General features: G+C 40.9%; 1 protein-coding gene across 1 annotated transcript in view; it reads left to right on the top strand.

The window, feature by feature from the left end:
* The first annotated feature begins 2,385 nt into the window (after window positions 1-2,385).
* LIPM (lipase family member M) overlaps window positions 2,386-10,548 on the top strand; it is a 27,691-nt gene continuing 19,528 nt past the window's right edge. Inside the window, exon 1 of the mRNA XM_004701358.1 lies at window positions 2,386-2,532. Coding sequence (XP_004701415.1) covers window positions 2,386-2,532 — 147 coding nt within the window. The remainder of the gene's footprint in view (window positions 2,533-10,548) is intronic.

Raw genomic sequence — 10,548 nt, 5'->3', positions numbered from 1 at the left:
ATTCACAATGATATGACTTTTTTGTTCTGATGATGCCTGAAACTTGATCCCTTTGACACCTCATGATCGCACAGGCTGGTGTGCTTCTTCTCTGTGGGCTTTGTTGCTTCTGAGCTAGATGACCACTTGTTTACCTTCAAGCCTTTAAGACCCCAGGAGCTCTATCTTTTGATAGCCGGGTACCATCAGCTTTCTTCACCACATTTGCTTATGTACCCCTTTGTCTTTAGGGATCGTATCAGGGAGGTGAGCACACAATGATATGACTTAACAAAAGATCTTTAAGTGAATCAGTTTATCACCATCAATTGTGTCAATAATAAGTTGGTATAATACTCATATATATATGAATCCAATGTGGAAATTGAGATCTTATTTGAGCATATTAAAGCAATTGCAAGTAGATTATAGTCCCCAAATATTTATAAAATCATTGAGAATTATTCTGAATTTTAAATCCAGGAGAGTACTTTTTAAAAAAATAATTCACAGAAACTGACATCCCTGTTTTCTGATAGTAGTTTCAACCATGAATGGGGATGAGTTCATTGGAATGTTCATTTGTTGCACCATGTAATGATAATATCAAGCAGTGAATGAATATCTAAATTTTAGTTCTAACTTTGTCTAGAACTAAACATCTAGTTAGGTAATGCTGGGTAAGTCCTTTAACACAACTTCACACTAACAAAAATTAAAGTGCTGAATGAAATGCATTTGACTTTGACCCTAGCACTTAAAAATCCTCAAATATCAGCTAACAGTGGAACCCACAGTATATATTTATATAGATAGATTTTTTTTCCCCTTTATTCTTTTTGCCTAACTGCAGAGTGAGCTCTTTGGGAAATGAAGGCAGAGGTCTCTGTCTGGTGTTTCTAACTAGGTCAAAATCAGTCTTCTTAGGCATGCCTCAAACTACAATGCTGGGAACATTGCAATTAGTCCTGATAAGAATCTCAGGGTTACCTCATCACACCAATCCAGCCAGCCCTGGGAGGGTGAGGCTGAGTCTTGTGGGCAGGTACTTTCTCACAAAGCTCACCATTCCCGTTTCAGCTTTAATTATTCTCAGAACACCATCCAAGCCTACAAACTCACATGACAGTTTTTAGATTAGCTATGAGGAGTTACTATATAGAAACATATTGGATTTTTAATTATAGCTTTTTAATGTAAATTTTCATATATAGTTTTTCTATATAAATTCTAGCACACTCTTACTTAAAATGGCCATAAGTCTACTCCCCTCCCCCTGGCTTTATTTCCAAGAAATTTCTCACATCTCCACACAGCCAATTGAATTGTAATGATCAGTTCATGAAAATAACTTGGCAATAACTTGTTATTTTAGAGCTAAAGACAATTCCATCTTCAGATAGCCATCAAATCAATTTCTCAGCAATGAACTGGTGGTGGTGGTGGTGGTGGTGGCTTTTAGATGTTGCCCAGTCAGTTCAAATTCTTAGTGATCACATGCACAACAGAAGAAAATACTGTCAGGTATGATTAAAATAAAAAATAAACTTAAAAAAGTAAGAGCAAATATACATATTTTGCTCAATATATTTAGTTGAACTGTTGAACTAGAGAGAAATGGTCTTAGTCATAGAAGATTAATTTTCTTCTAATGGATATGCTCATGCATCACAAAAAATAAAAGCAATCCATGGCCATCAAGTTGATTCCAACTCCTTGTGATCCTACATAGGATTTCTGAGAATATAAATATTTACTGGAATGAGCAACTCCATCTTTCTCCTACTGTGCAGCTCCTGGGCTTGAACTACTGAGCTTGTAGTTAGCAACCCAATCCATAACCCACTATGCTGCTAGGGCCCATTAAAAAATAAGAAGTGTAGTTAAAACTGCTATTTATTCAAATAAAAAGTACTTGCCAGAATACTGATCTTCTCTTTAAAGGCAGTTACCACAGAGGCCTCAGAATGTGACTACAGAAACTTGTTATCTTTTCTATAAACTCCTTATCTTGGTACCTATCAAAAGAAAAAATATATAACAACTAAAGGCTTCAACCTATGTTTCCAACCATTTGGTGCTGTGGAACAAACAGTCATGGACTGTATTACATGGGTATAGCTCTGGATCTCAAGGAAAACATCTACACACCTAGAAGCTAAAGGGTTGGTGACTTCCTGTTACGAAGGAGGAGCAGGAGGAGCCAGCTGTATTGGGACACTCCATGCAATGTGTCCAGACTACTCGGTGTTCTCCTGTTCCTGTCAACTGAGACTGCTTAAATTGCTTCCTAATTTCAAAAAGAATTGCAGGTGGAAAATGCATGAAGGGTTTTTTTGATCCTTCTTCTCACTTTAGAGTTAGTGATTATATTGCCAGGGGAAAAATAGGTGCAGATGTTGGACCATGTCAGAAATATTTTCAAGAGGATGGATTATTTCACACAGAATGGAGATGTGGCTTCTAATCCTGGTGGCTCATTTGCTACAAAGAAATGTGAACTCAGGACAAATGCCAACTAAAGCTGTGGACCCGGAAGCATTCATGAACATCGTAAGTTGAGATTTTCCACAATGTTTTGGGGAAAGTAAATGCCTTCACATGCTAATATGTACCTTTCTGTGTTATCTGCATTATATATTATGTTTATCAACTCTGGTGATTTATGTTAGTATTGTGAAAAAATAGCATATTATATATACTGAAAAGGATGCTAAACTGGGTGTCTGTGGACCTCAGTTCTTTCACGAATTCAGTAGGTATACAATTTAATTCCTTTGCATCTCAAACATAACCTAACTGTTCCTTAAATTCTTCATTTCATGCTATCAACAGAGAACCCATGGAGATCTGTTGGGTGAAGGCCAGACTGTGATGATTGTGTTCATTAAGTTTGTGGTTTTATCCTTTTTCTCCCTTCTCCATTATGGCTGAGATGGCAGTCTTCACTTCTTGCAGTCTGCTTTCGTCCTACACCATGACAATGGACTCATTTCACCCTCCTCTGGACTGGTAGCTCTCTTTGGAGTAGCAATAAAGGGGCCAGGAGTAAGTGCTAGAGTCTTCCGGTGAGAGATGCTCATGATTGCATGATTAATATGCCATCTCTTTAGGTCTCTCAGAGATTTGGGGAAAGGGACTTACTTTCAGATTCTAGAGTTTAATGATGAACGCCATACATTGGTACATGGGATTTCGTGCACACTGCCTTATCCAGTAAATATGATTATCTTCATTTTTCAAATCAAGAGCTTGAGAATTAAAGAGGTTAAGCAACTTAAACTAGGCCATGCTACTGGTGTGTGGTAGAGCTACAATTTAAATACAGACCTGCCTGAACACAAAGTCCATAATTGTAACCATTGCCCTATAAACCCTCCCCGATAAGTAGGAGGTGAATCTTCCTCACGATGAGTAAGATGGATGTGTGTTTTATTCATGCTCATAGACCTCACACAAAGTGAAAAGTTTAACCGCCATTATATGGGCCCTTTTTACAGAAGCTTCCTTGTAGGCGTTTTATGACTCTGGTGAGCCATATGAATATTCCAAATACATATTCTGACCTATATCAAGCTTCTTTCAGCCACTTTAATCATTGTCTTTGATGGCTTGTTTTAGATAATTACCAGATTGGGACAGATCAGAGCCACCCTTCCGGCCCTGAGAAAATCCCACACAAATTCTCCTAGATTCATGAGTGAAGTGAATCTCTCTCACTGCAGACATAGTCTATCTCCTGAGCCACACCTACTGGGTGTACCCAGCACCCCCACACTGCTGGAGTTTCAGAATTCCTAAGGCTGAAACACCTGAATGGGACACTGCCATTGAGTAGCTATTTTGACAGAAAAAGTAAACTGGAGCATTATGTAATTATTAGGGTAGAGTCAACAACAATAAAATTCAAAGTCTGCATTGACTTGACTCTGTATACTGAATTAACCATAGTCTCACCTGTATTTTTCTAGCAAATTTTACTGAACACCTACTGCAACTTATAAAGGACAGAGTAGATCTGCCCCAGTGGGTTTCCATGGCTGTAATCTTTACAGAAGCAGACTGCCATATCATTTTTTGTTTTGTTTTTAATTAAAAGATCATTTTATTGGGGGCTTTTACAACTCTTATAACAATCCATACATCAACTGTATCAGGCATATTTGTACATATCATTCTTTTCTAGACATTTACTTTCTATTGAACCCTTGGTATCAACTCCTCTTTTTTCTCCCCTGCCCGCCACAACCCCTTGATAAATTATTAATATTTGCATATCTTACACTGACCGCTGTCTCCCTTCCCTCATAGTTTCTGTTCTCCATCCCCCTGGAGGTGGGTGGTGGAGATTATGTGTCAATCATTATGCTCGTTTCCCCCTTCTTTTCCTCCTCTTCCCATCTTCCCCCTACACTTCTGGTATCATTATTCCCATTCCTGTTCCTGGCTTTCGTGTGTCCAGAGCTCTTAGATCTTATCTGTACCTGTGCACATGCTCCGGTCTAACCCACAGTGAAAGGCAGTACTGGGGTCATGATAGTGGAGGGTGAGGAAGCCTCAAGGAATATTGTGTGTTTTATTGGTGCTTTACCGCACCTGATTGACTCATCCCTTCCCTGTGACCCCTCTGTGAGAGGATGTCCCATTGTCTACAGATGGGCTTTGGGTCTATGCTCTGACCCCCCCTGATTATAACTTGTTTGTTGTGGGTCTTCTAATGCCTGGTACCCAGTCCCGACAAAACCACATGATCTCACAGGCAGGTATATTTCTTCCATGTGGGCTTGTTACTTCTCTTCTAGATGGCTGCTTGTTGAACTTCAAGCCTTTAAGACCCCAGACAAGACACTATATCTTTTGATGGCTTGGAACCATCCGTTTTCTTCACCACCTTTGCTATGCCATATCGTTTTTTACATCAGTGCACCTAGTGGGTCTGAGTTATGTGAGCATTTAGTTAAGTACGCAATTACTTAAACACACGCAACCAGATTCTTTGAGCACCTACTAGGTTCCTAATGTGGTACAAAATGCTGACATTACTGTAAGAACTGAGTTCTTAGACTCTGACTTCATAGAGCTTAACCTCCAACAAGAAAGATAGAGACTTAATTACTATTCACAAAGTTAGAAAAAAGAAGATAAAATAGGGTTGTCTAACACAGAGATCTTAGAAATGTTTGTTTGTTTGCTCGTGGTGAAAGGCTTTTTAAAAGCTAATGTCTAAACCTGAATAGGAGTTATTTATTTGGGTGGGCACGGATTACATGGATGTGAGACTGTAAGGTTCAATAAGAACCTTCTAAGCGGAGACCAGCAGATGAGATAACTCTGGAGCAGCTAAAAATATGCAATTTTTCAGGAGCTGAGGGTAGGCCATATTTAGTGGATTTTAAATATTGACATTTATCTTATATTATGAAAGTAATGTAAGTTCATTGTGGAAAATCTGAAAAAAATGTAGATGATATCAAAAAAGAGGTCAACAATCACCGATATATCCAGCACTAGAATTCAAGGCTATCAACTGTGCCTCGTGCGTGGTGACCTCGTGTGTGCCAGTGTGGAACTGTTCTCCGTACGGTTTCCCATGGTTGGTCTGAAAGTAGATCACCAGGCCATTCTTCCAAGTCACCTCTGAGTGAACTCAAGTCTTCAACCTTTCAGTTAGCAACTGAGTGCCGAGCTGCTGGTACCAGGCAAGGCTCCACCCAGAAATGCTGATAACTTTGTCAGGTGTTCCTCGTATCTTTCTTCTTATCAACCGATAAATCCCTATTTTATTTTTATTTTTTAAAAAAGGAGGAGAATGTCTTACTATTTCTAGCAGTTTTTTCAACTTAATATAGATCATGAAATGTTCTCATGATACTAAATCATCTTCTGTAATATCATTTGAACAACCCTTATGATGTTTGCTTGTGTTTGTGTTTGCTTGCTTTGGAAGGTGCATAGGATACATATATTGTCCCAGGTTGACTTCTCTGAAAAGCAGATTCAGAGGTAGAGTTTGTATGCACAACATATATTAAGGGGAACTGTTGGAGAAGGGGAAAATATTATAATGGGAAAAGGGAGAAGTCAAGCTACAGTGCACCCTCAAAAACAGCCTTGGTACCCTCACAAGGAGCTCCAAATTACAATGCCCCTTCTAAGTTGTCCAAAGCTGGGCTTATATGACCAGGATTTTAAAACCCGCACAAATCAGTTACTACCTATGGCACACTGGGTCAAGAGCCCATCCCAGAACAAGACAACAGCCAAGGGCTCTCTGTGGACAGCATGCACAGTAAATGCAAACAATCCTTTATTGAAAGAGGATGTGGGTGGTGCATCACAGTGTCCACCCCAAGATCTACTTAACTAGACCCCAGAATAATTTTTACTGTTGCAAATTATGCCAAGCTAACTATCCTAATAGGTATGATTTCACGCCTTTCTCTGATTCCTGGCCTTTCTTAGGTTACATTTTCAGTATTGGGACATATCGTGGTTATTGTTTTGTTAGGAGACATTGAACAGGTTCGGACTCAGAGTGACCCCAGGTCACACAAGGACACACTGTTCAACCCTGTGCCACCCTGACAACCAATGCTATCTTTGAATCCACTTCGCAGACTGTGCCAGTCTACTTTGTTCCATGCTTCTTCTTCATTCACCCTCCACCTTACCAATTATGCTGTCCTCCGGGGAGGATGTGTTCCTCCTGATAGCATTCCCCAAGGAAGTGAGAAAATGTCTCACTGTTTGCGCTTCCAAGAAGCATTCTGACTGTACCTATTATAGTCAGAATGTGTTTGTTTCTCTGGCAGCCCATTTGATATTCAGTATTCTTCACCAACACCATAAGGGTCTACGTTACACATTGTCAAGCTTTCCCATCTGTAAGAGATGATATGCCATGGCTTGGACCAAATACACTCTAGTCTACAGGTAACATCTTTGCTTTTTATTACTTTAAAGAGAACCTTTGCAACTGATGTGCCAATGCAATATGTTCTTTCATTTCGTGACTACTGTTTGCATGAGCATTGATTGTGGGTCCAAGTAAAAAGAAATCCTTGACCACTTCGATGTTTTCTCCATTTATCTTGATGTCACCTATTGGTCCAATTGTGAATATTTTTGTTTTCTTCACATTCATCCAGTTGTCTTTCAGCAAGAAAAGGTTGTATAGGGTCCTGCTTCTCAGATTATTTGCTCAGTATACAGATCAAATGAGCATGGTAAAAAGATGCAAACATTTTTCCTGATTTTAAACCACATAATATTCCCTTTTACTCTTTCTTTTCTTTTATCACATTATTAGGGGCTCATACAACTCTTATCACAGTCCATACATACATCAATTGTGTGAAGCACATTGATACATTCATTGTCCTCATCATTCTCAAAACATTTGCTCTCCACCTAAGCCCCTGGCATCAGCTCCTCATTTTTCCCCTACCTCCCCACACCCCCTCCCTCATGAACCCTTGATAATCTAAGTTATTATTTTGTCATATCTTGCCCTGTACGACATCTCTCTTCATCCACTTTTCTGTTGTCCATCCCCCAGGGAGGAGGTTAGATGTAGACCCTTATAATCGGTTCCCCCTTTCCAACCCACCCTCCCCCCACCTCCGAGTATTGCCAATCACACCACTGGTCCTGGAGGGATCATCTGCCCTGGATTCCCTGTGTTTCCAGTTCCTATCTGTACCAGTGTACATCCTCTGGTCTAACTATATTTGTAAGGTAGAATTGGGATCATGATAGTGGGGTGAGGGAGGGAGAGGGAGGAAGCATTTAGGAACTAGAGGAAAGTTGTATGTTTCATCGTTGCTACATCGCACCCTGACTGGCTCATCTCCTCCCCACGACTCTTCTGTAAGGAGATGTCCAGTGGCCTACAAATGGGCTTTGGGTCTCCACTCCACTCTCCCCACTTCATTCACAATGATATAACTTTTGTTCTGATGATGCCTGATACCTGATCGCTTCAACACCTCATGATCACACAGGCTTTTGTGCTTCTTCCTTGTGGGCTTTGTTGCTTCCCTTGTAGATGGCCACTTGTTTACCTTCAAGCCTTTAAGACCCCAGACGTTATATCTTTTGATAGCCTGGCACCATCAGCTTTCTTCACCACATTTGCTTATTCACCCACTTTGTCTTCAGCGATTGTGTCAGGAAGGTGAGCATCATAGAATGCCAATTGAATAGAACAAAGTGTTCTTGCATTGAGGGAGAACTTGAGTGGAGGCCCAATGTCCATCTGCTACCTTAATATCAAACCTATAAATATATGCAAATAGATCTACTTCCCCATCCTCATATATAAATATATTTACATATGTACATGTCTTTATTTATACCTCTATAAATGCCCTTTGCCTCCTAGCTCTTTCCTCAATTTCCTTTTACTTCCCTCTTGTCCCACAATCATGTTCAGTCTTCATTTGGGTTTCAGTAATTCCTCTTGGTTACATTACCCTTGATCACACCCTACCAGGCCTCCTACACCCTTCTCACCACCGATTTGGATCACTTGCTGTTCCCTTGTCCCTGGGTTTGTTAACACTACCTTTCCCCCCACCTCTCCCTCTCCCACGTCCCCCCGGAACGTGTCAGTCCCATTGTTTTCTCCTCCAGATTGTTTATTTAGACAGACCTACAGAAATAATAACATGCACAAAAACAAGACTGAGCAAAACCAAGAAACAATATACAACAAAATAACAACAACTCACCAATGACAAAAAAAAAAAACGAAACAAAGCACAACAAGAAAGAAAAGCTTGTAGTTAGTTCAAGGACAGTTTGTTGGCCTTTAGGAGTATTTTCCAGTCCAGTCTGTTGGGGCAACATGCCCTGGCCCCAAAGGCCACCTTTCGCATTCGCTGGGGACCTCGCCGCTCTATTCACTTGCTGTTCTGCTGTACCCCCTTAGTGTTTTGCCTCAGTGTGGCAGGCTCACATCAGGCACAATCCCCACATTGTGTCTCCGGTGTTGTCCCCTGAGGGCTATGGGTCAGTGAAGGACATCGTGTCTCATAGTGAGGCCGGCCATGTCATCCTCTCTGTGGACTGGCTGCTCTAATTGGGAACATCGTCCTCAAGGCCTGGTGGACCAGGATGTGCTCCACTCTCTCTTCCTCCCCTTTCATCGGCTCTGTGTACTCCGATCAGATATGTGCCTCTTCCGAATATGCAGATTCAGTGCTATCCTTTGAAATAAATTCTTCTGGGGAGAAGGGCTGGTGTCCACGTAGTAGTTAGAATTGGTGCCGGCCCCTCAGACCTCTCCACTGGTTCCCTACTCCACGCCGCATGTTGGACTCACATCTTGGAGCACTGGGTTGAAGTCTGGTCCCTCTTTCCCTATGGAACTATAAGCAGTACCCTCCCCTTGGGTGGATTAGTGCCCCGTGCCCCGCTACCTCTTTTTTTTTTTTTCCTTTCCCCACCTCCTTTTTAGTTGGCTACCGTATGTATCCCTGGATTTGGTCTGGTCCCTGCCATATTAACTCGTCCTCACCCCAGGAATGTTTGTATATAGCAGCATTTTCCCTATGCCCCTTTTGCATTTTTTTTAAGCTTACCTCAGCAGACTCATGTTTAATTTGTCCTTTTGTGCTTGACTTACTTCGCTTAGCATGATTTCCTCCAGTTCTTCCCATGCAGCAGTGTGCTTCATATGTTCATCACTGCTTTTTAGCAATGCATAGTATTCCATTGTATGTATGCACCACAGCTTTTTAATCCACTCATCAGTTGATGGAAATTTGGGTTGTTTCCAACTCCTTGCAATTGTGAACTGTGCTGCAATGAACATTGGAGCACAGATGTCTGGCCTTGGTTTGTTTCTTGCCTCTTCTGGGTATATGTCCAGTAGTGGTATTACTGGGTCATATGGTAACTCGATTTCTATCTGGTTTAGATATCACCACATCGATTTCCAAAGTGAGTGTACATACTTATAGGTCCACCAGCAGTGGATGAGAGTCCCTGTCTCCCCAAAGCCTCTCTAACACTTGTTGCCTTCTGATTATTTGAATTGGGCTACCTTTGAGGGTGTTAGGTGGTACCTCATTGTTGTTTTAATTTGCATTTCTCTTATGGCTAAAGATCGGGAACATTTTCTCATATGTTTGTTGGCCATTCGGATTTCTGCCCCTGTGAAAATTCTGTTCAGGTCCTTTGCCCACCTCCTCAGTGGGCAATTAGTTTTTTTCCTTTTGGAAGCTAGTAGAGTATTGTAGATTTTAGTAATAAGGTCTTTGTCTGATGTGTCATTGCTAAAGATGTTTTCCCAGTCCGTGGGCTCCCTTATTACACTCTTGGTGAATTCTTTCGATGTACACAGGTGTTTTATCTTCAGTATATCCCACTTGTCAATTTGTACCTCCTCTGTGTTTGTGTCCTTCCCTATTTCTGATAGCCTATGTATTCCCTTTGCCAAAATTCATCATCTCTTTCCACACATGTAGCTGGTTGGTTTTGTTTTGTTATTAAATACTTTTATTGGGGGCTCTTACATCTCCCATCACAATCCATACATTCATCCATTGTGTCGAGCACATTTGT

Source organism: Echinops telfairi, unplaced genomic scaffold (genome assembly GCF_000313985.2).
Source record: "Echinops telfairi isolate 266 unplaced genomic scaffold, ASM31398v2 ScPeMD7_70;HRSCAF=299, whole genome shotgun sequence".
Lineage (NCBI taxonomy): Eukaryota > Metazoa > Chordata > Mammalia > Afrosoricida > Tenrecidae > Echinops > Echinops telfairi.
Note: the sequence above shows the minus strand (reverse complement) of the source record. Positions and strands in the feature narration are given on the sequence as shown.